General features: G+C 42.3%; 1 protein-coding gene across 2 annotated transcripts; it reads right to left on the bottom strand.

Moving 5' to 3' along the window:
* Nucleotides 1–636: 636 nt before the first annotated feature.
* On the bottom strand, nt 637–27,141 carry TMEM39B (transmembrane protein 39B). Of its 2 annotated transcripts, none has more exons than XM_073615379.1 (9): nt 27,024–27,141; nt 26,150–26,328; nt 14,496–14,715; nt 12,235–12,318; nt 11,991–12,145; nt 9,714–10,032; nt 6,173–6,360; nt 5,564–5,684; nt 637–965 (listed from the first exon to the last, which is right to left on the bottom strand). In XM_073615379.1, exons 2-9 carry the CDS (start codon nt 26,275–26,277, stop codon nt 729–731), a joined length of 1,452 nt encoding a protein of 483 aa, XP_073471480.1. In that variant the 5' UTR covers nt 26,278–26,328; nt 27,024–27,141; the 3' UTR covers nt 637–728. The 2 variants fall into 2 exon arrangements, with proteins under 2 accessions (XP_073471480.1, XP_073471481.1); XM_073615380.1 differs by having other exon boundaries at nt 26,906–27,033.

Here is a 27,141-nt window from a genome sequence, read left to right as displayed (position 1 = left end):
CATATTTATACCCTTGATGAACAATGAAAAAATATTTGAAAAGCATTGGGTATTTCGGTCTTCACTCCAAATGGTGTGGGTGAACAGAACTGAGCCGGCTTTGCTCAAATGTAAAAGTTCAAGAATGGTATATGTATGAAGTAGTCGCATTACAATTTTTTTGTCGTTTTTTGCTGTTCATTTTCTATATATAAAGTCTCTCATATAGGAGGGATTTTGGTTCTATTGTCAATTTGGGGATGTGGGCTTGATATGAAGCGCTGAACAACTTTGTATTGTACTTGGTACAGGTCTGTGACAAAAAAAAAAAAAAAAAAAAAAAAAACCACACACACACACACACGGAAGGAGTACTGAAGTCAAAACACAACTAGGCATCAAGGAGGCCTACATTGGCAGCTCCCAAACGAGGGTCACCTCAAGAAGTAAAAGAAAAGAGACAAAAAGCTAAGGGGCATTGGCAGCAACAGATGTGCTTTGGGGGTGAACTCTTTTCATGCTGAGGGCCTGATTATCAGTGTAAGATTTCTGGTAAACACCAATATAAAAGTTGGTCTTTGTTTTGCCATTCCCCTAAATCTGTTTCAGAATACAAACCAAGTTGTGCAGCAAAAAAAAAAAACACACATCAGACAGTTTGAGAGTAAAAAAATATTCTCTTGCTTTTAATTACAGAAAGAAACAAAAGCAATTTGTAACAAAAATACAGGGCTTTGGTGCAGGGGAGGTCAGTTCAGCTTCTGTTCAGTACTGGCAACCCCTGTATAAGAATATGCTTTCCCTAGTACAATTCTGTCACGAAGCAGCTTGAAAAAGGCATAGTAATTACTGAACAGAATGAGAGCTAGAGAGATTGTATGGTGCCACTTCTCTGAAGAAAAGAGTGAATACAGTTGATAAAATATAAGCAATGCTTCGAGGGCTGTTAATATGTTGAGGACCCGCAGCGGATTACTGAAGAAAAACTGAAAAAGAAGAACAATTTAAATCAATTACAATTCATTAGCAGTATTTAAAAAGAATTCTCCTGAATCCTAACTACCTAAAGAATATGTAGGCTGCTTTGAGGACCTACTTCTGAAAATGCTAGTTACCTTTCAGAGTTCCTAACCTGGAACAAGTATGTAGCCAACAAAGTCAGAACTCCTGATCTCCATAACAGTTTCAGTACCAAAGCCATTAGATCAGCAAGTCAAGGTAGATTAGAATTTTCAGAAGCAAAAAAAAAATGGCAGAATTAGTATTTCTCTTTGAGTAGGCTTCCATTAAAAAGGAACCTGCGAGTAGAAAATGTCAGGGCTGCCATTGCTGACTAGCTTTTTAAAGATCCAAGTGCCAGAGCCAGAATCCTGATCTTGGCTTTACTACCTTGTGATTCAGTGACCTGAACAAATATAAAGCAATGGACTTAAGATTTTTCAGACATTACTGGTTACATGCTGGCTGATTGGTGACTGAATAGACATGGATGCTATGATCTGGATAACAACCCATAGCCTACACCTTAAAAAAAAAAAACAAAAATCAGTTTAGACATGGCACAATGAAAGCGCCTATATTTCAATGCTTACTGGTCTAAGTTAGAAAATTTAACAAGCAGCAAAGAAATAATTGGGCTCCTGTAACATCTTTTTAGGTTTCTGAACACAAATAGATCCCCATCGGGTCTATTTAACCACTTGACCACTGGGCACTTAAACCCCCTTAATAACCAGACCAATTTTCAGCTTTCGGTGCTCTCACATTTTGAATGACAATTACTCAGTCATACAACACTGTACCCATATGAAATTTTTGTCCTTTTTTCACACAAATAGAGCTTTCTTTTGGTGGTATTTAATCACCACTGGGTTCTTTACTTTTTGCGCTATTAAAAGAAAAAAAAGACAGAAAAATCTGTAAAAAAATGAATTTTTCTTTGTTTCTGTTATAAAATTTTGCAAAGTAGTAATTTTTCTTCATATATTTTGGCCAAAATTTATACCGCTACATATCTTTGGTAAAAATAACCCAAATCAGTGGATATTATTTGGTCTTTGTGAAAGTTATAGAGTCCAAAAGCTATGGTGCCAATATCTGAAAATTGATCACACCTGAAGTACTGGTGGCCTAATTTCTTGAGACCCTAACATGCCAGAAAAGTACAAATACCCCCCAAATTACCCCTTTTTGGAAAGAAGACATTCCAAAGTATTTAGAAAGATGCATGGTGAGTTTTTTGAAGTTGTTATTTTTTCCCACAATTCTTTGCAAAATCAAGATTTTTTTTTTTTTTTTCACAAAATTGGCATATTAGCAGGTTATTTCTCTCACACAGCATATGCATACCACAAATTACACCCCAAAACACATTCTGCTATTACTCCTGAGTATGGTGATACCACATGCGTGAGACTTTTACACAGCGTGGCCACATTTTGAGGCCCAACATGCAGGGAGCACCTTCAGGCGTTCTGGAGCACCCAGGCCAATTCTGACATTTCTCTCCTACATGTAAAAATCATCATTTATTTGCTAGAAAATTACATAGAACCCCAAAACATTATATATTTTTTTAGCAAAAAACCTAGAGAATACAGATATCCCCGCACAAAGTCAAGGACGTCGTATGACGGCGGGCAGGAAGTGGTTAAAACGCATTTTTTTTAACACAAAGTTGTCCATTTATACAATATTTCTAACACATAACATCTACATACCAAAAATCTCACCCCAAAATAGATTCTCCTACTCCTCCTGAGTGCGGCGATACCACGTGTGAGACTTCCACAGCCTGGCTACATACAGAGACCGAGTACGGCCGAGCATGGCAGGGTATGGCCGAGCATGGCTGGGTATCACAGAGTATTACAGAGTATGGCTGAGCAGGGCAGAGCATGGCTAGGTATGGCACAGTATGGCAGAGTATTGTGGGGCATTGCAGGGAATTGCAGAGTATTGCAGAGTATTGTGGGGTATTGCAGAGTATTGTGGGGTATTGCAGAGTATTGCACAGTATTGCGGGGTATTGCAGGGCATTGAGGAATGGCTGAGGATGGATGGAGGTGACAGAGCAGCGCTGTGGGCACTACACATCCAGCCCACAGCGCTACTGCCATCCGATCCCTCCCCCTCTCCTCCCACACTGTACCGATCGGTACACAGAGGGGAGGAGAGGAACCGGCATCATGAGATGACGCCGGTTTGTTTACATGTGATCGCTCCGTCAAATGACAGAGCAATTAGCGGCCATTTACCAGGATCCGTGATGCGCCAGGTCCTCCGGCTATGGGCCGGTTGTTAAGTGGTTAATAATGACCCTCTCAGGAAAATTTCAGGCTAAAAGCATGCTCTTCAAAAGAGAGATTGAATATGTACTTTTCTTGCTGCCTATACGCTGCTTCCTTGAAGAGTAATCCTCCACTGAAGTCTGCTGGGGGAATGAGCCTGCCCTGTGAGTCATTCACATATGTCTCCCTCGGAGCTCAGTGGTTTTCCAATCAACTTCCACAGTGTAGTGTAGTATGGGGTGGTGTGGTGACCAAAGTCAAGTGCTTTCATTTAGTTTAGACATCTGTTGGGTTGTTTTGTTGAGTTTTCAACCTTCAGGCCACTTTCAAACTACTATTCCTACCTTAAAGTGGTTTTAAACCCTCACCCAGTGAAGTGAATAGCCTCAGATGATATACAGAGATGAAACAAATCCTCCTACATACGTTTTACATGTATATCTGCTGTCTTCCCCTTTCTACACTCTTTGGAAAATGCAGATAATGTTAGAAATATTTCCCCACCCACTGCTGAAGGGGAAAGAGTCTGGGCTTACAGTGTGTGATAGCTGATTGGAGGAAAGGCACACACCCCCTTCACATAGGCATGAAGGAATGTCCAGAGCTGTAGTCTGAATAGACAAGCTTCCTGCTAATCTCCCTCTAAGCACCCTCCCCAACACAAATTTTCAGCTGCTGTTAGCGTGTGTCGGACAACTTGTCAGAAGTGACTCTGCTGATAACAGAGGAACTAAGCACCAGAAAGAAACGGCATTTAGAGCTTTGGAGAGAGATAACCGAATGCAACACAGATATGTGCTTAGATCACATTTCATGAATGGGGTTTACAACTACTTTAAACTCACTTTCACTGATACCAATATAGAATTACCACAATAGAAAAAAGACTGCATGAAGGCATTGATCTGTTTGAAGAAACTGTTAAAACAATGCTATGATAATGGAGGAGACTGCTTATAAAATATCTTACTCCTTATTTTTAACAGGATATTAAAGCCTGAAAAGGAAACCACAAAGTGACAATCAGAAACTGGCACTCTTAGACCCCATACACACTATTAGATTTCCTGCAGATTTTTGTCTTCAGATTTACCAAAACCATATAATATGAGGTCAAACCTTAAGAGTTTCAATTTGTATTCAATCAAGCAGGCCCTTGCACTACATGGTTTTGGTAAATCTGAAGACAAAAATCTGCAGAAAATACCTGACATAGGATTTATAATTCTCTCTAGCCAGTCTTATTATCCATGCACTCCAAACAGCACTGAAGCAATGCTGCCATCAGAACTACAAAAGAGTAAAACACATTGACAAGGTTCCTTTCAGTATTAGGCAGAAAGCACATTGCAATATAGTAGAGCAGCCTTTCACCCTAAAGGAGCCCTTGAAACAATTTTGAGGTCACAATCAACCCTGCAGCTCACAGTAAAACAGCATAAATCAGTGTTGAAAGTTTTAAATATGCCACACCTAGAATGTCACACACACTGTGAATTTTAAAGCACTTTTCTTGCTCTATATAACAAAACTAATTATGAAATAAAACACATAATGGCCAGAAATAAAACAGACTGAAATTTAATTTGAGGTGCCCCCTTACACTACTCAAGCACAAAAGTGCCCCCTTTCATTGGTGCTCAGAATAGATTGGGGGTCAGTTGAAAAGTGTTCCCTTAGATTGGTGCTCAATGGAAAAAATAAATAAATAAAAAGGCCCCCTTACATTTGTGCTCAGCAGAGAATGCCTCCTTTACATTGGTACACATTGAAGTAATGCTCCCTTCATTGGTACTCAATGGAGAAATGCCCCCATTACATTGGTGAACAGTAGATAAATACTCCCTAACATTTATGCTCAGTGAATATGTGAAACAGTGTGTGCTCAGTGAATAAATGTTAACAGTAAAATACCCACCCCTCACCCTTTACATTAGTGGTAGTTGGTGAAATCCCCCCTTGTTTACATTGGTGGTCAGTGGGGATCCAATCTGTCACTGCTCAATGAACCCCTTAGTAACCTAAAGACAATGAACCCTAGTTGAGAAAGCTTAGAGTAGAGCATTAATGGTTCACACTGCTGTCCCTTCATATGCTAGTACAAGTCCTGTTATGCAGCGATTATAGGAAGCCAAAAAAATGAAATTTGGGTATTTATAGTAGCAGCATTTAAAATTACATTTGCTTAATATATAAGTGCATTAAATGGTAACTGTTTTTCATTTTCATGGACGTGCAGCTTTTAAATATGTTTTGCATTTTCTCTACTAACCAACAATTATGGTACTACTTACATGAAAACGAAAATGAGATACATCAGAGGGAACTGCCACATTATAGTGACCAACTGCTTTGTAGACATTCTTATTGTGTTTTACCAGCACTCCCTGGGGCCACATGCATTCCTCCATCCACCTGCCAAAAAAGTATTACTGAATAAGTCATTTCCCTCACAATAAAGACCAATAAAGAAAGAAAAGCAAATAGGATGAAGCAAATACTACTGAACACTGTAATCCAAATTCCTTCTGCCATCTGTCTGGAGTTACCCCATATAAATCTATAAAGGTATTATATGACAACCGAAGAGATGAAGAAGCTAACTGACAGTCTCAAAGCTGCATAGGAATAAGACTTGATTTGGGGACCATGATCATATGGGTCACCTAACCTGTATTCACTCAATCCACTTATCTGATCCTCTATTTTGGGGAGAAACCAGGCAAGTCAATTCAAGTCCAATAAACGTGTAATAAATAGTAACCATTATTAAACACTTATTTCTCAGCGTCAAAAAAAAAAGTACAAAAAATATATATATTTGAATAGATAATAAACATACGTTTTTAGATCACTGACTGAATTACAGATATGTAGAGCTATGAAAATAAGTGTTTACTTACGAATGCTGCAGCACATTGGAACAGAGTGTTGGATCCACCTTTTGCCAGCAGCCAAGGTGAGCTGCTGCTTTGTGAAGTAAATCACAGTACCGAGCAGGCAAAAGGTGCTGAGTAAGGATTACAGAGGTGCTGAGGGAGACTTGGAGGAAGAGTTCACAAGACCATCGTTTGTCATAATACTGAGTACTCTGAAGAGAAAAATTAGCCTATTTAGTAGTAGTTGTAATCTATCATAACATTAACCACTTAAGGACCGAGCCTCTTTCTGAGATTTGTTGTTTACAAGTTAAAAACAGGTTTTTTGCTAGAAAATTACTTAGAACCCCCAAACATTATACTTTTTTTTTTTTTTCTAAGGCCGGTTCACACTGTAATCCGCTGCAGATCGCACAGGAGCACTGTGCGTCCCTGTTCCCCATTTCGGGGACGAATCAGTGCAGATTCAATGCCTGAATTTGGCCCTGAAACTGAGCCAAAGACGCACAGCGTTTCTGTGCAGTGCGCTCAGCAGCCGCAACGGAGATATGTGAACCGGCTCCATAGGGAGCCAGTCACATTTTTCTGCTATGCGAATTGGATGCGGGGAACCCCACATCCAATTTGCATAGGTGTGAGCCAGGCCTAACACCCTAAAGAATAAAATGGCGGTCGTTGCAATACTTTGTCACACCGTATTTGCGCAGCGGTCTTACAGGCGTACTTTTGGAAAAAATACACTTTTTTAAAATTAAAATAAAGTGTATTTTTAGAGACAACAGTAAAGTTAGCCCAATTTTTTTTATATTGTAAAAGATATTGTTGCGCCGAGTAAATTAATACCCAACATGTCACGCTTCAAAATTGCGCCCGCTCGTGGAATGGCGACAAACATTTACCCTTAAAAATCTCCATGGGCGACGTTTAAAAAAATTCTACAGGTTGCATGTTTTAAAATTACAGAGGAGGTCTAGGGCTAGATCTATTGCTCTCGCTCTACCAATCGTGGCAACACAGTTCTCATATGCGGGCGCTACTCACGTATGCGTTCGTTTCTGCACGCAAGCTTATTTATTTTAGCTTCTATCTTTACACTTTAAAAAAAAAATAAAAAAATTGTCACTTTTAATCCTATTACAAAGAATGCAAACATCCCTTGTAATAGAAAAAAAAAGCATAACAGGACCTCTTAAATAAGAGATCTGGGGTTAAAAAAACATCAGATCTCATATTTACACTAAAATGCAATATAAAAAAAAAAAAATTGTCATTTAAAAAAATTGGCCCTTTACGAGCTGTGGGCGGAAGTGACGTTTTGATGTCGCTTCTGCCCTGCATTGTTATGGAGACGGGTGGGGGCCATCTTCCCCTCACTCGTCTCCATACCCAACAGAAGACAGGACACGATCGCCTCCGCCGCTGGTTCCAGTAGGCGGCAGAGGGCACCGGAGCGCATTGGGAAGGGGGCCGATAAAAGTGATCTCGCAGTGAATCCGCCGCAGAGACCACTTTTAACTTGTAGCGGACCACCTGCTGTAGAGGATACCGGTGTTATGGCAGCCAACGTAAAACTGCGGTGGGCAAGTGGTTAAAGTGATTATTTTATTTTTTAAATAATCAAAGCTTTACAAACATGTCATACTTACCTCCACTGTGCAGCTCGTTTTGCCCCGAACACTGTCTTCTGTGGTCCCCGGACAGCTCTCGCGGGTCCTCTCCGCTTCAGCTAACCCCCTAGGAGAAGCGTTCTCCCGGTGGGGGGGTTAACTTGCGGGTGCGCTCCCGAGTCAATCATTCGGCATCTATAGCCGCCGAATGTATGACTTGGCCCCGCCCCCCGGGACATTGGATTTTTTTGACAGCAGCAGAAGCCAATGGCTGCGCTGCTATCAATCTATCCAATCAAGTGCCGAGAACCCCAGGCAGAGGAACAGCGCGTTCCCGCCGGGTGAAATTCCAGGGCTCAGTTCAGTAAAACGGGGGGCTGGTCACTGCCAGGTGTTTTTTCACAAGGTAAACAAAAAAAAAAGGAAGAAAAAAAGAAAAATAATATCAAAATCCTTTACATGACACAACCACACTGTTCTGAGGCTGTGTGATTCAATATTGCAAAAGTATATCTTCGCCAGCACACCATGGATCAGCAAGCAGAACTGTCCAAAAAGGTTCTTTAATAGAAAGAAAGTCACATCACAAGAGAGGTGCAACGTTTCGGGGCCGCGCAGGACCCCTTCATTGGGCAAGTGATACTACGCAGCCCCGAAACGTTGCACCTCTCTTGTGATGTGACTTTCTTTCTATTAAAGAACCTTTTTGGACAGTTCTGCTTGCTGATCTATGGTGTGCTGGCGAAGATATTCTTTTGTCTGATGCTTCCGGAACCCAACTGGTAATCGTTACAAGCACCCATTAATGTTTTTTGCCATTTATCCGGGAACGTGTGCGATTGGAATATCGTATTGATTCAATATTGCATTCTGCTTATGGCCAACAGGATCTGTACAACATGCATTACAGTAGAACTATAGGCAAAACTTTTTTTTCCCCCGTCTTGGATAGAGCAAGGGAATGTTATAACCCCACATCAGATTATTTTTGTGTCCCACTGCAGAGATTTCCCTTCACTTCCTGTCCCACAGCCAAACAGGAAGTGAGAGGAAATGCCTGCAAAATAAGGGAATTCCCTGGGAACCCCCAGGTCAATGGAACTAGTGTCCCCATTGGAAGAAGATTTCCCTTTATTACTTTTCTGGGGACAAGAATTGAGATTTTTTTTTTTTTTTTTTTTTTTTTACTTTCCCTTTCAAAGATAATGGTGAACAGGACATGGTGAATCGCCTTAACAGGAGCACAGACAGCAATAAAAACAGACAAGCGTTCTAATCCCACACCTTGCAATCCAAAATAAGAAAAATAAAAGTCTTTAGTTATACTTTAAACAGTAGGAATACATGTCAAGTAAAAAGAGGATTTACCAGACATCCCTCCCATATGGCACGTTTAGGGAGAGATAAAAACAAATGATACATTTTCTTTCATATGTGTATTTACAAAATCTGTGGGCCAGTAGAAAACAAAAAAAAAAAAAAAAAAAAAAAAAAAAAAAGGGGAGGACATACAAGCCTGACAGAGCATCACACGAAAGGTAAACTTTAAATCTGAACTCCAGACAGCCACCATTATATCCAGTTATGTATTCATTCACTTTGAGTTTGTTCGCAGGTGGAAGGAGGAGGCTGGTGACCTTATCTTGATAAAGGCAGGCTGTTCCCTGCCAAAACTTTGACACTAATTAAACTATGAAAAATTCCCCCGGTTATAAGTTCCGCTAAGTGTACCTACTGGCCATTATATAATTATATTATATATACACACACACACACACACACACACACACACGTTAATAGTCAGCTAAGTGCAGTTTATTGCAGGAGAGACATGTCTCTTCTGCAATAAAGTCTGCATATTTGTAATTTTTTATTTTATACATTTAGTTCCATTTTAAGATATGAGCCATGTGTTCCCATCCCCTATTAGTTATATAAGTAATATGCCATGCTAGTACCTTGACAAACCACACAGGTACAAAGGCCACATAGTAGGCGGACAACATGGAACTAAGAAGCACCTCCCGCACACGCCAGTTGAAGTCCAGCTTCAGATAATGCACCTCACTGCGAATAAGGTCAGGAGAGAGGCAGCATGCATGCGTGGGAAGAGGATCTGTGCTGGGCCTCCACATGTGCTGCAGCACCGTCAGATAATCCCGACCTGCCTTGTCCACAGAACTTAGATCTCCAACACGGGCCCCAGGAACATTTGCAAAAAGACTTGAACGCCGGAAATCATATCCCAGATGCAGAAAAGGGATGTACATGCCAAACCTGCAACGTAAAAAAGTGCTAAATTAGAATGGAATTTATCTAAACTGAAACTGCATCACTAAAAGTCGGGAAGAAAAGTGGCTTATTTGCATGAAAAATTAAACTTTTTGCATTTAAAGTGGTTAAAAAGCCTAAACATCTTTTACCTTAATGCATTCCTTGCATTAGGGTAAAAATGTTTAGACATCAGTATTCTCTAGGGGTGCAATGGATCGTCATCGATCCGTGATCCGATCCGCGGAGGTTGATCCGTATGGGACACCCGCGATCCGTGGAGCGCTCTGTGGCCTCGGCCATAGGAAAGGCCGCGGCTTCGGCCTAGCTCCGGAGCGGCGGTCATTTTGGTACACCCGGCGGCCGCTTAGCATGTGATCGCTCCGTCAAATGACAGAGCGATCACTTGTAACAAACCGCCGTCATGTCATGATGCCGGTTCCTCTATCCCCTCTGTGTACTGATCTGTACAGTGGAGGGGAGAGATCGGATGGCAGCAGTGCCAATACTCTGCCATGCCCTGCTGCCATGCCCTGACAATGCCCTGCTGCCATGCCCTGACAATGCCCTGCTGCCATGCCCTGACAATGCCCTGCTGCCATGCCCTGACAATACTCTGCCAATATACCCGCCAATACCCTGCCAATAGGGAGATTGTGGATATTACAGTGGGGGAGATTTTTTTTTTGTTGATCCGAAAATGATCCGAACCATGACTCCTGATCCGAGGAACGATCCGAACCGTGAGTTTTTTGATCCGTTGCACCCCTAGTATTCCCCCAATTGTACACAGCATTTCTGAGCTCCAGAAGGAGGGGATATGACATCACACATGCACAACACAGAGCAGGGAGCTGAGGGTAATCTGAGACTTGAGTGGAGTAAATAGACAAACCCACCTCTATACAGTCTCAAAGGTCGGCAAAACCTGTCAGCAGTGATTCATGCAGACAGCAGAGGAATGAGAGCAGATATGAACCACATTAGGTGCTTTGGATTGAAGTACACATTTTAAAGGATATTCTTTGTTCATTTCAGAGGTTTACAACTACTTTTAATTCCACCAGGAAAACTCTCTGCATGAAGTCTGAAAGCTCTCTCCATATATTTATAACTTTTCTCCAAAATTCTCTGGTTGCCTCCTACAACTTCAAAATATATTGGTGAGTTTACCGACACTTTAAGAGACTTTAAGCAGTAAGTTCCCGCGGGGACTGCTACTAATGTGAATGGGTTTATGTACTTGGTAAAGTGCTGTTTAGTATATTGGCACTATATAAATATGACAAATACGTTTATCTTGATTTCTGTAACACTGAAAAGCTAGAGTACTTAAATTTGTTAAACATTGGTTAGCCTATGTTCAAAGCTTCCTTAAACTGATGGCCAGCGCAAGTCCAGGAATAAAAAAAAGGCTTAAGCAGGCCATAAAAATGATGCAATTGTCTTTCCTTCCACCACGGTGGAAGGAAAGAAAATAGTTCAATTCACCCGTTAATCATCCCTCCTGCAGCACTATTGTGTTCTTCAGGAAGGGAGCCTACCTGCTGGCAAAACACAATAAGTCTTTCCTGGCTTATAGCCGGCAGCAGTAGTCATTCGAGAAGAACCAGACAGGCTGGTTGTACACGTCGATCAGTGGATTTGTATACAACCAGGGTGCCCATACACGAGTTGAAATTTGGCGGGTCCATACTGAACCAGCAAAATTTTGGACCATGTATGACCAGCTTTACTAACACATTTACTGTAAGATGAATAAAAATTATCTGAGTATGTGACTCCTGTGTCGTCATCTATTCTAACACGGTAAATAACAACAGAAACTGTAACAGAATACGCTTATTCTGCACTCTTAACGCCTCAGGCTTTTTAAATTCGCTCTACTAAATGCAGTGCATTTTTAGGTTATTGATGTGAAAAGCTGTGTGCAGTACATACACCACTAATAAACCTTTACTTACGGGTAACATAAAAAGAGCAAGTTGAGGAATGAATGCGTCCTGAACAACAGTATTATGGATCTGCACAGACTCCATCCCGTTCCAGTCAGAACTGCAAACCGTGTAGCTACCAAAAGCAATGAATGCGGCAGGGAGGACTTCCCTCCTTGTGAAGCCTACAGGATCAAAGATAAGGAATTGTTAAACGGAAAAAAAAAAACTAACACAAAAAAACTTTCCACTGAGGTTTCCTATGCAGACTCACCTCCCGCACAATAGCTGCAATCAATCTTCGCGCAAGCACAATCGTAGTGAGTGTCAAAACATTAAAATCTATTAAGTGGAAGTTCTGCAGTAAATGAAAATAAATGAGAGGGATCTATTTTAGATGAACCATGTTTAAATGAAAAAGTCACGTCTCCAGTTATAGTCACGGAATATCTGACATGTTCTATCTTCTAAAATTATATACCATAACCTTAAAAGGAAACCTAAGCTGCCACTGATATCTATCCCCCTTGGGGATTCCCTTTCACTTCCTGTCTTGATGACATTCTAGAGAAAGTATAGAAATTATATTTCTCCAATGGAGGCACAGACAACAACAAAGCATTGTAATTATTAAACCAGCTGTATCAGAACTTTAGTGAGGTTTTAGCACCTATGGGATGTTCCTGTGGGTCATAAATGGCTATTAACCACTTCAGCCCCAGTAGGATTTACCTCCTTCCTGACCAGAGCACTTTTTGCGATTTGGCACTGTGTCGCTTTAACTGACAATTACGCAGTCGTGCGACATTGCACCCAAACAAAATTGACATCCTTTTTTTTCCCCACAAATGGAGCTCTCTTTTGGTGGCATTTGATCGCCTCTGCGGTTTTTATTTTTTGCTCTATAAAACAAAAAAAGCGACAATTTTGAAAAACACTATTTTGTACTTTTTGCTATAATAAAACATCCCCATTTTTTCATAAAAAAAAAAAAAAATCGCAATAAGCGTATATTGATTGGTTTGCGCAAAAGTTATAGCGTCTACAAAATAAGGGATAGATTTATAGCATTTTTTTTTTTTTTTTTTTTTTTTTACTAGTAATGTCGGTGATCTGCTGTTTTTATCTTGATTGCGACATTATGGCGGACAAGTTGGAATTGGCATTAATACAGCGATCAGTGCTATAAAAATGCATTGATTACTGTAAAAATGTCACTGGCAGCGAAGGGGTTAACACTAGGGGGCGATCAAGGGATTAACTGTGTTCCCTGGGAGGTGATTCTAACTGAAGGGGGAGGGGACTGACTAGAGGATATGACAGATTGTGGTTCCTAGCTAATAGGAACACACAATCTGTCATTCCTCCCAGAACAGAACACAGATTTGTGTGTTTACACACACACACACACACACACACACACACACACTTCCATATTCCATATTCTGTCCCTCGTGCCCGGCGGTCATCGCGACCGTCGACCACGAGCATCGGCACCCCCGCTGTGCAGTGGGCACGCCTGCTATCCCAACCCCGCAAGCCGATGTACAGCTACGACGGCTCGCGCAGGGGAGCCAACCTGCAGCAGTATAACTACGGCGGCTGGTCGGGAAGCGGTTAAAGGGGGAAAAAAAAAAAAAAAAAGGATTGACCCATTTCTGCTCTATACAAAATTGAATGGAGGAAAAAAAAAAAAAAAAAAGTTTAGTCTGGAATGGGGATTAATTCTCTAAATTATCTGTAATATAGTCCTTTCTCATCCTGTTTACCCTTGAGGAACCCTTGAACAAAACAATAAATAAATATAAAATAAAAACCACAACATTAAAAAGTATTTAAATACATTGAATTGTGGAAAGCTGGATGGTACAATCAAAAGCGCAATGCAAAGGATAAGGTTGGTAGTGTCTGGTGTCTGCAATTAATATTCAATAAGATTAGTCTGTGGTGTCAAGGGGAAAGTGGGGCACAGAGCAAGGAGAGAATAATGTTACTTTAGGGATAAGCGAGTTTCTTCTCTCATCCTGCACTGGCTCAGTACAAACTTTTCCTGTCGTCCCACGCTACTGGGATATGTGGTTACATCAGGAGCCATAGTTCAACCAGTATGACCAGGCTGATATTAATTCAACCAGCAGTACATGAATGACACCTTAAAAGGGTTGGTTCACCTTCACCAGAAAACGGCCTATGCAAATAAGGGGGCGTCTTTAGCTAAAAAAAAATGTTAAAAAATTGTGCAGCTTTGACTAAAGTTGAATAATGTCGGCCTACACTTAATACAAGGGAACTATTCAACCTTAGTCAGAGCTGCGCAGTTTGTTTTTATCTACAGATGCCCCTTATCTGCAAAGGCAGTTTTTTTGGTAAAGGTGAACTAACTCTTTAAGAACAGTGAAACAACTGATTTAAATACATTGCAACAGTGGCCAGAGGCAGAAGCCTAAAGGACTTCTTGCCCTTCTGTAATATAAAGCTGTTAACTCACATTTTAAAATTATTTTATGACAAATAGGTATTATTTGTGGTACTCACCAAAGATGTATGTGAAGGGGGGTGAGATGGAGGGTACCACCAAACAGTCTTGTAGATATTAATGTAGTGTACAAATAAGGCAATGAGGTGACACAAAAAAAGCTGCAGCTCAAACAGGAGGTGGCGATCTGCAGGTAGTTCAGGGATTTTGCAGTGCCTTAGAGGAACTACTGTCTGAGCAGCCAGAGGGGGGCTGGACAAGCCGGTGCTGGAACTGCTTCTGAAAAAGGAAAAAAAAAAGTCTGATTAATAGAAATGAGGACTGCCTTCATATAGTCTGAAAACTTACTTTCAATGTAATTATTTAAAAGGACAGCTTTAAGTGGAACTATGAGCCAAAGGAAAAAAAATACATATATAATGCAGTTTCTCACTAATATTAAATCCCATATCAGGGCACAAAATAAATAAGTGCAGCGCTATGATTGCAAAAAAAAGAAAAAAGGGAAAAATTGTATGCGATTCAAACATATATGTGACAAAATGACACAAACTCTAACATAATAGATGTGAATGGATATTAAGCAATGTGCTAATATAGAGACTACACTACACACAAATGTCCAAGTTGAACGAAATGATTAAATACAGTCCAATTAGGTTTGTGATCCAATACACATGTGAGAAGTTCCTGGCATTCCTGGGAACCTTGGAGTGAAAAAATGGAAGCAAACACCACCACCATGAAAGAGGGAGGAGGCTTACCAGATAATATTGACTTGGTGGGGCATATACCACCCAAGTCAACAAGGCTTGTTGGGTTCAAACCACCCAATGGGGGACAGCAGATCCTGGAACTCCGTCAGTCGATCAGCCTTAGACGGTCATGAGATGTTAGCTGGAGGCTCCAGGAGTCTCGGGGAGCATGGAATCTTATTGTCACAGGAAGGGCATCATGTAATAGAAAAAGGGGGCTGACATAGCGTGATACCGTTTAAAAAGGAGGTGGTTTAATAAAAATATGAATTCAACACTCACATTTGGAATTAATTGATACAGCATGTAAAAGCATGAGGTGATGTTAGCGGAAGGTCCACCCAACGCGTTTCGACGGCAGTCGCCATCTGGGGTCTAAAAGCATGAGGCGATGTTAGCGGAAGGTCCACCCAACGCGTTTCGACTGCACAGTCATCTTTTCACTCCAAGGTTCCCAGGAACTTCTCACATGTGTATTGGATCACAAACCCAATTGGACTGTATTTCATCATTTCGTTCAACTTGGACATTTGTGTGTAGTGTAGTCACTATATTAGCACATTGCTTAATATCCATTCACATCTATTATGTTAGAGTTTGTGTCATTTTGTCACATATATGTTTGTATCACATACAATTTTTCCCTTTTTTTTTCCAATCATAGCGCTGCACTTATTTATTTTCTACCTACTTAGCTCTTTGTCTACAGCTGTGCTGGCTGCTGGGATGCGGGGTCACAGCACAGTATACACTTTTCATTATTTCATATCAGGGCACAAGATTTTTTTTTTTGCAGTGGGGTCCAAGACGCTCCAAGGATTAAAGGCTTGTCAAATCCTAGGGAAAGAGGAATAAGGTGTAATACTTACCTTATTGCTCACTCCCAGGCTTCCTCCATCTGTGCGACAGGTTCCCCCCGCAACCTCCTGTCTAAGATGCTTCAGCCTGCGCATGCTTGCCTACTCACATATAATGCGGAACCAACAGTTCTGCATTGTACGCAATGGCACTGACAAACTGTCCACAATCTAGAGTGTCAGAAGGAAGAGGAAAGCACCAGAGCAAGGAATATGGGAAGTAATACAGACTCTTCCTCTAACCCCTAGAGATAAAGCGGAGTTCCATCCAAAAGTGGAACTTCTCCTTTAAGACGCCTAACCCCCTGACATGCCACATTTTGCATGTCATCTTTTGGGGGGGGCAGGATCAATAGGTTTTACTACTTGTTGAATCGGCCAGTAAATCTGTTGACTTTTCCTGTCCTGTAAAGGGGTAAAAATCCTGTTGGTTCTGCAGGAAACCCACTGCAGTGGTGTCACAATGAGATCAGTGTAGTTTTAGATGGACATGTAGTTGTAAATGGAATTTAAAATGACTGTCATTGAAATAAAACTGCTAATAAAAGATGGATCTGCAAAGACAGTAGAAAATACTCACTTCTTCCGCTGCTCGTGCCACTCAGAGAAATCACTGCCCAAGTCTATTTAGAAGCCAATGCTTCAGGAGTGTCTGCCTCCTTCCCGCCCAATGCGTTAATCATTTTCCCTCTGCCAACCCCCACATCCCTACAGGGCACAGTGATAATGTGCAAGGGTTAAAAGATGAACCCCTGAGCACAGCAGGGGACCAAAAATTCAACACTCCCACAAGTGGCAGTTTTTGACGAGGTTTCAGTCATCGATTCTTCTGCATTATAGCAGTGTTCAGTGGCACAGGCAGTGGAATACGTGAACAAAATGGTGACCATAATAAGCACCCCAGTCAGTATAATAGCTTAGCCCAACCCCAAAACTTTTCACTTTGCTGGACAGCTTAGCCTACATGTATAGATAGAAAAAATATAAATAAAGGCCCGTGAACACACACATATACAAATACTATCATTATAGAACAGGGGTAGGCAACTTTAAGGCTCGGTTCACACTGGAACCGCCTGCAGATTGCAGTGTGTCCCCATTCTCCGGTTCAGGGACGAATCTGTGCCTGAATTCGGCCATGAAACGGAGCCAAAGACACACAGCAGTGCAGTGCGCTCCACAGCCACCCCAGAGATATGTGAACCGGTTCCATAGAGAGCTGGTCACATTCTCCTGCTATGCGAATTGGATGCGGCGAAACCCACATCCAATTAGCATAGGTGTGAACCTAGGCCAAAGAGGTGCAGATCTACCTGAACAACATGGGAGAAGTCAAAGATCACCGGGCACAGGGTCACCTCCTCACACCCGATTTAAAACTCCAATTGCCATACTACTGTGTCGCAGTGGCGTGCATTGCTCAGCAATCATGGGTTTAAATCAGGTGGTGAGGAGGCAACAAATCGCCCCTCACCACCTGTCAAGCAGACTTGGATCACTTTTTTGGAGAGGAGCAGCAGTACCTGCTGCACTTGTGAATGAGCCAGTTTCAGAAAGTGCACCAAACCCACAGAATATAGTAGAAGTCTATGGCTAAACGCAGGAAAGCTGCAGGTACACTGCAGCACATCAGTGCGAAAGCAGCCCTATACTAATATGCCTAGTGTATTGCTTCACGCTGACCTGCTGCTGGCACCACTCTGGAGAGAGCTAGCCGGGACCAGAGGTGGAATGCAGTTGGTATCACTCCGCATGAGACAGGAGGCAGCACCACAGAGGAGGCATCGGCTTATGTGGCTCTTGCTCCCTACTACAGCTCCAACTTTACAAGTAGTCACTCTAAATTGCACTCCGTTTTATCCTCTGGAATGGCGGGTCATTAAGCCCAGACCGCGATCTACCAGTCACCTGTCCGAGATCTACAGGTTGCCAACACCCGTTATAGATATTAACCCCACACAGAAAAACTTTTTTTTTTTTTTTTTTTTTTTTTTGTAAGTTGTATTGGAACATTAAAAACAGATCATGGAAAAAGAAAAATGTACAACACAAATCTTGAACAAACGTTTCCTACAATGTCGCCATGGTAAAAAAAATACACATTGACATGGTGCCCGTGTAAAAGTGGCCTTATGCACAAGAGCGCATGAGGCCAAATAACGTAACCTGCAAGTGTATTTCCATGTCTAGGATATACAGCAGACAAATGGCTATAGGCGACTATACGCAGCTTTACGACGCTACATGTATGGAACTTCTCCCATCAACACAAGTAGGTAAAAAGAAAAGAATGCCCCCAGGGATGATATGGGCAGGGAACCAACAAAGGATAGTGAGAAAATACAAGGTATATAAAAGAGTATACATTTTATTCAAAATACAAAAACAATATACATCTAAAAACAATGATAGAAACATGACCACAAATGTGAACATACAGCTACTAGATGCTGCAGCAAACGCTGGCTCTGAAGACCACAGGTCAGATGAGAGACTGTCTCTCATCTGACCTGTGGTCTTCAGAGCCGTTTGCTGCAGCATCTAGTAGCTGTATGTTCACATTTGTGGTCATGTATATTTTTTTTGTATTGTGAATAAAATTTATACTCTTTTATATACCTTGTATTAATTTTCTCACTATTCTTTGTTGGTTCCCTGCCCATATCATGCCTGGGGGCATTCTTTTCATTTTACCAGTTTGTTTTTGGGATGTGGCAGAGACCCTCAGGATCAATTTCTCTTATAGTTTCCTCTCTCAAACTATTTTTCTAATCAACACAAGTAGCAGCGTAAACCCCCATACAGACATTCATTGCTACAGTTTGCTGTATGTAGCAGCTGTGTATCCCGAATGTGAAAATAAGCCCGCAGTTTATGATTACAAACTTATGCGCCTGGGATTTACCTGGCAATCCCTCACAGATGCTCACTGCTCTCAAGTAATACAATTCAGCACCTATTAAAGTGGAACTAAACCCTCCTATTCTTTACAGCCACAGAAGCTGCAATCTTAGCTTAAAGTGGAGTTCCACCCTCTTTTACAACTCTTCACCATCCCTCACTAAACTGTGCACTGTAAACGAATTGGATATATTTTTTTTTTTTCTCAGCACCTACTGTATATCTGCTGTATTCATTTTTCACTTCCTCCTCCCTGGCCGCGGCCCATCGCATCATTTCCTGTTTGCAATGCTTTCTGGGAAGGGACGGCAACTTCCTCTGACACTGCCGTTGCTATGGAAACCTGACCTGAAACCTATTACACTGCTTGTGCTGCACTGAGCATGTGCGAGATCTGCAAGGATGAGATCCAGGAGGAAATACAGTCTGGCTTCAGATGCCCACACTTAAGATGGCCACGGCCTGCTGTACGTTTATAAAATAACAAACTACTGCTATAAACTAACAAAACAGACCTTAGTTTACAGACTAACTTTACTATATTTATTATAGGGGTATTTTTATTTAAAAAGTATAATTTCGGCCGGAACACCACGTTAATCTGCAGTTGCCATGGTGCCACACATGTGATCAGTTAGGACACCAGCCATTTGATGGCTTGACAGTTTGGTCAAGAGCACAGGCAACTGACAGTTATTCACGGCATGCCTTGAATGTAACCGTTTTGGGAAACCAATAAATTAATGGGTTTAGTTCCGATTTATGCTGCATGCAAACAGTCAAAACCACCAATGCTCAAGATAGCAACTAGCAATGTATGTATCATGCTGAGCTACATTTATAATTAAACAAGAATTTAGACTAGGGTAAGCATGCCATGGTGAATCGTTTCCCAACCCACATCCTTACTGTATCACAGTAAGCTTGCAAACACTCATTAGTTTTTCTTCAGTCATTAAAGTGGAACAAAATCCTTTTAGTCTCTACAGCCACGGAAGCTGCCATCTTAGCCTCAGTTTGATCTGCAGTTGCCATGGTGGAAGCCGCCACCTTAACCTCTAATCTACATTTGCCATGGTGCTGCATATTATTATTATACAGCTTTTATATAGCACCAAAAGTTTGCTCAGTGCTTTAAAATCTAAAGGGAGACCATACAATTACAATACAATAAAATACAAGAGGGTTAAATGGGCCCTGCTCATAAGAGCTTACAATCTACTAGGGTGGAGCAAGTGGTACAAAAGGTTATAACTGTGGGTGAAGAGCTAATAGAAGAGATAAAAGTTTAGTTAGTGCAACAGGTAACAGGCTTCACTGAATAGATGAGTTTTCAGAGATCATCTAAAAAGGCAGCCAGAGTAAAAGATAGCCAACAGATTGAGATAGAGAGTTCCAGAGGATAGGAGAGGATTTGGAGTAGTCCTGGGAGACGAGCATGGGAGGATAGCAGGAGAGCAGGTCTTGGGAGGAGCGGAGAGGACAGATTTAGTAATAATTTGTAAACAACAGACTGCAGAAGGGATAGCCTATGGAGAGGTAGGCCTATGAGAAGGGAGCTGCAATAGTCAAGGTGAGAGATAACAAGGGGAGTAAAATGAGTAGCTTGGTGGTTTCAATACTTGCTGACCAGGCATTTTCTGGAACTTTTTGCTAGAAAATTACTTAGAACCCCCAAACAGTATAATTTTTTTTTTTTTTTTTTAGCAGAGACCCTAGAAAATAAACTGGTGATTGTTGCATTATTTTATGTCACACTATATTTGTACAGCGGTCTTTCAAACGCAAATTTTTGGGAAAAAATACACTTAAAAAAAGATATAGATATCCCAATTTTTTTGTATAATGTGAAAGAAGGATGTTATGCTGAGTATATAAATAACATGTCATGCTTTAACATTGCACGCGCTCGTGGAATAGCGACGAACTATGTACTTAATCTCCATAGGCGAGGCTTTAAGATTTTTTTTTTACAAGTTACCTGTTAAGAAGGTCTTGTGCTAGAATTATTGCTCTCACTAACGATTACAGCGATACCCTACATGTGTGGTTTGAACACCGTTTACGTATGCGGGCGCAACGTATGCATTCGCTTCTGCGCGCAAGCACGGAGGGATGGGGCGCTTTAAAAAAATAAATTGTTCTCTTATTTTACTTTTTATTTTTTTTTTATCACTTTTATTCTTATTACAAGTAATTTAAACATCCTGTGGAAAAGAAATACGCATGGCAGGTCCTCATTGAAAGATCTGGGGTCAGAAAGACCCAAGATCTCTCATTTACCTTTAAAAGCAGAAAAAAAAAAAAAAAAAGGGGGGGGGGGGGATCTATGCCCGAGAACCGGACGTTACGTTGGAGGTCGCTCTGGTCCTCCAAGGGCATAAAGCAGAGTGGGGGCATCTTGCCCTCACTGGACTTCCTGCCTAGCCATCAGCTACATTGGATTACTTCTGGGTTTACTGACAGTTTCAATAAGCTCGGAAACTACCGGGAAGCGCCAGGAACCTCTCCCACCACCTCTAAAAGTGATCCCATGGCGAATATTATTAGATGCTGAATCACCCATAGTAAAAAAGGCATACCGGAGTTACGGCAGCTAGCTGCTGCCCTAACCTTGGTATTTAACATCAAATTAATTGAAAGTCAACATAAGTAACTGTGACACTTATCATTCATGGCTTAAATGTACTTGTATTGGTAAACAGGCTATATTCACACCGGCGATTAAGGCCAGTGTGAACAGTAGTGGCAAGAATCAAGATTACTGCTGCAGCTTTTGGCAGCTAGGTGCGGCCCATTCACTATAATGACAGGTAGCCAGTGGCCACAGCTATTTGTGGATCTCTGCACAGCCAGCAATTACCAGCACTGATCACTGCTGTGTGCACTTTGTGTGTGCAGCAACGATCACTACAGGTGATGGCTGGCTGTGCAGAGATCTGCGAATAGCTGCGGCCACTGGCTACCTGTCATTATAGTGCACTGGGTCGGCCAGCCACACCTAGACGCCGAGCTTTGCGGCAGGAACTGCTGCTACAATTTGCATCAGCCTTAAACAACATTGTAAGGGTAGCCTTAAAAGCGGAACTAAACTCATCAGTGGTTTCCCAAAGCAGTTACATACAAGGCATGCCGTGAATAATATTTTTCTACTCCATTAACAGCACTGTCCTAGAATCCTATCAGTTTTGCTATTTCAACAAAGAAATGTGCAATATACTCATTTAAGAAAATGGAAAGTTACAGTAGAAAATGTGCATCAAACTATACTGCTATTGAAGTCCAAATAAAAAATGTCCATATGTGAAATTATCTTCATGCATCAAAAAAATATATACAAACGCATTTTGTTTCCCCTTAAAATCAGGGGAAAAGTGTGGGTGCATGTTTTACGCCGAACCGCTGCCTCGGAGGGGAAGGAGGGAACGAGCACTGCCGACATAGAGCCGAGTTTACTCGGCTAGGCTCACAGTCATGCCCAGTCCTGCCTCCTAGCATTTATGTCCCGCCATTGGACCGGTGTTGTGTCCATCATAGGAGCCGGGCCAAGGGGCGGGACCGCGAGACGAGCCGAGTCCACAGAACATCCGGCTCTGTCTATCTCTACTGTGCAGAGTTCCACCCAAAAATGTAACTTCCGCTTTTCAGATTCCTCCCCCACTCCGGTGTCATATTTGGCACCTTTCGGGGGTGGGGGGTGCATATACCTGTCTGATACAGGTATTTTGCTCCCACTTCCAGCCATAGATACCCAAGCCATCCGCGGGTATCTACGCCACTTCCCGTCCCCCCCTGCCACAGGTCCCTGAAGACAGGAGGGACCAGTGGAATAGCGCAGCGCGAGTCGCGCATGCGCAGTAGGGAATCAGGAAGTGAAGCTGCAAGGCTTCACTTCCTGATTCCCTTACCGAAGATGTCAGTGGCAGCAACCAAAAGCCGAGGGAGAGATCGGCTTCGGCTGCCGACATTGCGGGCGCCCTGGACAGGTAAGTGTCCATATTTTAAAAGTCAGCTGCTGCAGTATTTGTAGCTGCTGACTTTTTTTTTTTTTGTTAAATGGTGGAACTCCGCTTTAAAACTTCCCTCCTAAAAGTTTTTTTCCTTAAACTTCCCTAACAAACTTGGGATGCGTGTTATACGCCGATAAATACGGTATATTAAAGTGCTTCAAAAATTCTTGTTATGGTGCTCCTTATGCAAAGTGCTTCAGTGCAATACCTATGTGTATATACAAAATGCCTCTTTCCTTGCCTCCTCACCACTCTGTGTATTATAACACTCACCAGATCTCCTCCTGGGTCTCTGCAGGAATCAGGCAGCTCCTCCACCTCACTCCTTACACCACTATGTATTCACTCCTCAATTCTAATACATGGGGACAAAAGGGGAGCCCACATATCTAAAGGATACCAAGCACCTCCTACAATACCACATCAAGCAAACTGCATCAGGACACTTCCGGGAACACGGTTCATCGGTACCGCCCACCTGGAGGAGTGAGAGCCGGTTCACATGGGGGCGACTTGTCAGGCAACCTAGCCGCCTGACAAGTCGCCTCCCGTTCTGTACAATGGAACCGTTCTAATTGGAGCGACGCAAGTCGCTCCGACTTAGAAGAAAGGTTCCTGTACTACTTTGGGGGCGACTTGCATAGACTTCTATACAGAAGTCGTCTTGCAAGTCGCCGTGGCAGTCGTGTGCAGGTCGCCTTGGTGAGGCGACCTGCAAGTCGTGCCGCTTCTAGTGTGAACCGGCTCTTACAGCGTGACTCACTAATCTATGCCATGAAATGTAAATGTCACAGTTGGTTGTGTTTTTAACCAAACTGTCAAGCCTTAAAGTGATTGTAAACGATCACCTTGTAAAACAACCCATTCAGTTTAAGATAAAAATGAAAGGCAAAACATTGTTGTATAGATATTAGAAAAATTAACTTTTGGTATAATAAATACATTTGTTCCCTTTTTTTTTTTTTATAAAATGATCACATTCCCTCTGTTGTCAGCTGTATAAAAACTAGGGGGAGGAGAAGCAGCAGCACACGGAGCTTGCCAGTGAATGGTTGTACAGGGGGAATGTCAGGACAAGTCTGACCATTGGAAGAGAGTACACCGAGTTCACAGCATAGCTAGAGAACTGACCAAAGAGTGCACTCCTGCTTAGTGTGGTCAGTTTTTAATAGGAAAGCAGAGGGACTGGCAGGAACACCAGAGCTTTCACATAAAAGGAAGTAATACAAAGAGAACAGAATACCGTACTTTCTCATACAAGTACATGGTACAGAAGGCACATATCAGAAATATAAGGGAAACAAAAACAACAAGACCTCAACCATTTACTGGATGATTAGGTTGAAGAGCGCAGGACTAGAATTTTTTTCCTTCTGTGGTGACACATCAGGAATATGAAGTGTTGGGATAAAACACTTTAAAGTGCAACTAAAAGGAAAACTTTTTTTTTTTTTTTTTTAATTTTGGATAGAGTGGAGAGGGATTAGAACACCTGTCAGTTTTTATAGCTGTCTGTGCCCCCATTAAGGAGATGCACCCTCTTTTTGTCCTGTTCACTATGAGGACACTGGTTCTGGTAACCTGGGGAGTCCCCAAGAAATTCCCTTAATTTGCCAGGCTTTCCTCTCACTTCCTGTTTGGCTATGGGACGGGAAGTGAAGGGAAAGCTATACAATGGGACACAGATGGCAAAAAAAAAAAAATCTGACAGAGGTTATAAACCTCCCAAGCTCTATCCAAAATGAAAAAAAAAAAAAAAAAAAAAAAGTTTTGCCCATAGCTCTACTTTAGAATGACAAGTGTCATATCTGATCACATGTGCAGCACAAGGGCAACTGCAGATTAAACAGAGGTTAAGATGGCAGCTTCCTTGGCTGTAAAGGAGAGGAGGGACTAGTTCTATTTTAAAGTGTTACTAAACCCACAACGGTAAGGCTACTTTCATACTGTAGCCAAACCATGTTAGAGGTAAAGCACTGCTTGTTTTAGCGGCGCTTTTCAGCTGCTAGCGGGGCACTTTTAACCCCCGCTAGCGGCCGAAGGATTCAAACCGCCCGTGTTGCAGCATGCCCGAAGTGCTTTTCAGGCGCTTCGGAAGCGCAGCCCATGCATTTCAATGGGCAGGGGCAGTTTAGAAGCATGGTATACAGCATTCCCAAACCGCCCCAAATATGCTGCTTGCAGGACTTTTTGTAACGTCCCGCAAGCACACCGCCCCAGTGTGAGAGTACTCGGGCTTTCACACCGGGGAGGCATGGGAGGCGGTTTTCAGTCGCTACTTCTAGCATAAAAATGCCTGAAAACTGCCTTCAGTGTGAAAGGGAGTCTAAAATCCAGTCTGTATATGCAGTAAAGCATGTTTGTTATACTCACTGTGGAACCTAAGGGGCTGGTAGGTTAACTGGATCCTGTCTAAATTGGCCCTAGTATGTATGAATGTGAGTTAGGGACCTTAGATTGTAAGCTCCTTGAGGGTGTAGGGACTGATGTGAATGTACAATGTATATGTAAAGCGCTGCATAAATTGACGGCGCTATATAAGTACCTGAAATAAATAAAATAAATAAATAAATAATCCTCTGCATTGTGTTTGATCCTGTCTTCTCTGATCCACCCTTCTTCCACTGTCACCAATTCATCTGCCGATAGTACAGAGCCTTTGGAGTCACTCTGCACATGCTCAGTTTGGTGTGTATTGCTAGAGAGTTTTTTTTATTCTTGGGAGAGTGCATGTGATCAGCACAGGGCCAATCAGCCCTGTCCAGACAGAGGGCCAGGCGTCCCCGCCATCCCTCTCTCTCCACGGCTCTTGAGTGTATAGATTGATAGCAGCGCAGCCATTGGCTCCCGCTGCTGTCAATCAAATCCAATGATGCAGGCGCTGGTGGGCAGGGCGGAGTCCTGCATTCGGCCTCTATGGACGCCAAGTGCTGGACACAATGGGGGAGCGCGCCCACAAGGTAACCCTCTCGGGAGAGCGCTTCTCCAACGGAGTTATCTAATGCAGGGAGGAGCTGCAAGAGCCTAGAAGAGGATGTTCGGGGCCACTCTGTGCAAAGACAAGCTGCAAAGTGGAGGTATGACATGTTAGTTTTAAAAAAAAAAAAACACAATCCTTTATTATCACTTTAAAGCAAATCCTTTTCCTTTGGCAATGACACAGAGATCTTTGCTTAGTTTTGGTTTGTACCTGGTTCTGGATCTCACTCCACTGACAGCAGGTGTTCCACCGTGAACTGCACCACCTCCAGATCCTGGGTCACAAAGGGGGGTACGACAATATGATGTCCGGTTTGGGCCCCGACGCCCCCCAGCCATATCTGGGCTTAAATGACTTTAGGTACTGCCTGGCATGTATGCTTGATTAACCTAGGTATGAATAGGAGACATTGCATAAAAATTATAGCCCTAGAGGTGTGTGTAAATATGAGAGAGAGAGAGAGAGAGAGAGAGAGAGAGAGAGAATATATATATACATACACACACACTATAAACACACATACTATATTATATATAAACACATACACACTATAATATATAGACATATTATATATACACACATACGTCATATTTATATAGAACGATCAATGTATGCTTCTAGTATTGATCTGAGTGATTGATTATGGCTGATTACAGGCATTATTTGAAGTGCCTCATAAGCTGTCAGTAACTGAGTTTAGCCATATTAGGGAAAGTAAAGAAGTTGAATGTGAAGCCCATGTTCCTGAAAAGCCTACATTGTAGTTAGCACAGCAGTGTCCATACATAAAAGCAATGGAAAGAATCCAGGAGGAGCCCAGGTATGAGCACTGAGCCCATGTGCAGTAAGTCAGGGCCCCCTCAATCACAGCTGGGTGCTGACAGTGATAATATAAACGCGTGTACACAGAAGCCTGTGTCCCGTGTGAAGGAAGGAACACATGTAAAGCACTTTAAAACGCCTTACCACACCCGCCAATCACACAGCAGCACAGTAACCTACGAGAGGGCAGCACATAAACGGGAAGTGTTCTCATTAACGGCCAGAACTGCCCACCACCCCCTCCTTCCCCAAAAACACTCACCGCTTTTGCCCGGCGAGTGCGCGCCTTGTGTCATACAGCATCGGGGTCGCGCACAGAGGATCCCGCTTGTGGAGGAAGAGTTCCAGCTAGCGTGATGACATCAGACGCTCATGAGAGC

The sequence above is a fragment of the Aquarana catesbeiana genome, linkage group LG02 (genome assembly GCF_042186555.1).
Source record: "Aquarana catesbeiana isolate 2022-GZ linkage group LG02, ASM4218655v1, whole genome shotgun sequence".
NCBI classification, from domain to species: Eukaryota; Metazoa; Chordata; class Amphibia; order Anura; family Ranidae; genus Aquarana; species Aquarana catesbeiana.
This window is presented reverse-complemented; position numbering and strand designations above follow the sequence as displayed.

What these genes read in the sequence shown, in the direction of transcription:
- TMEM39B (XM_073615379.1), bottom strand. Translation starts at nt 26,277, where the DNA reads ATGGCTGGGGGGCGTCGGGGCCCAAACCGGACATCATATTGTCGTACC. An exon ending in GGAGTGAGATCCAGAACCAG is followed by an intron (nt 14,716 to 26,149) that starts GTACAAACCAAA and finishes TTCCTTTTTCAG; the next exon opens with AAGCAGTTCCAGCACCGGCT. An exon ending in TATCTCATTTTCGTTTTCAT is followed by an intron (nt 966 to 5,563) that starts GTAAGTAGTACC and finishes CTTCTTTTTCAG; the next exon opens with TTTTTCTTCAGTAATCCGCT.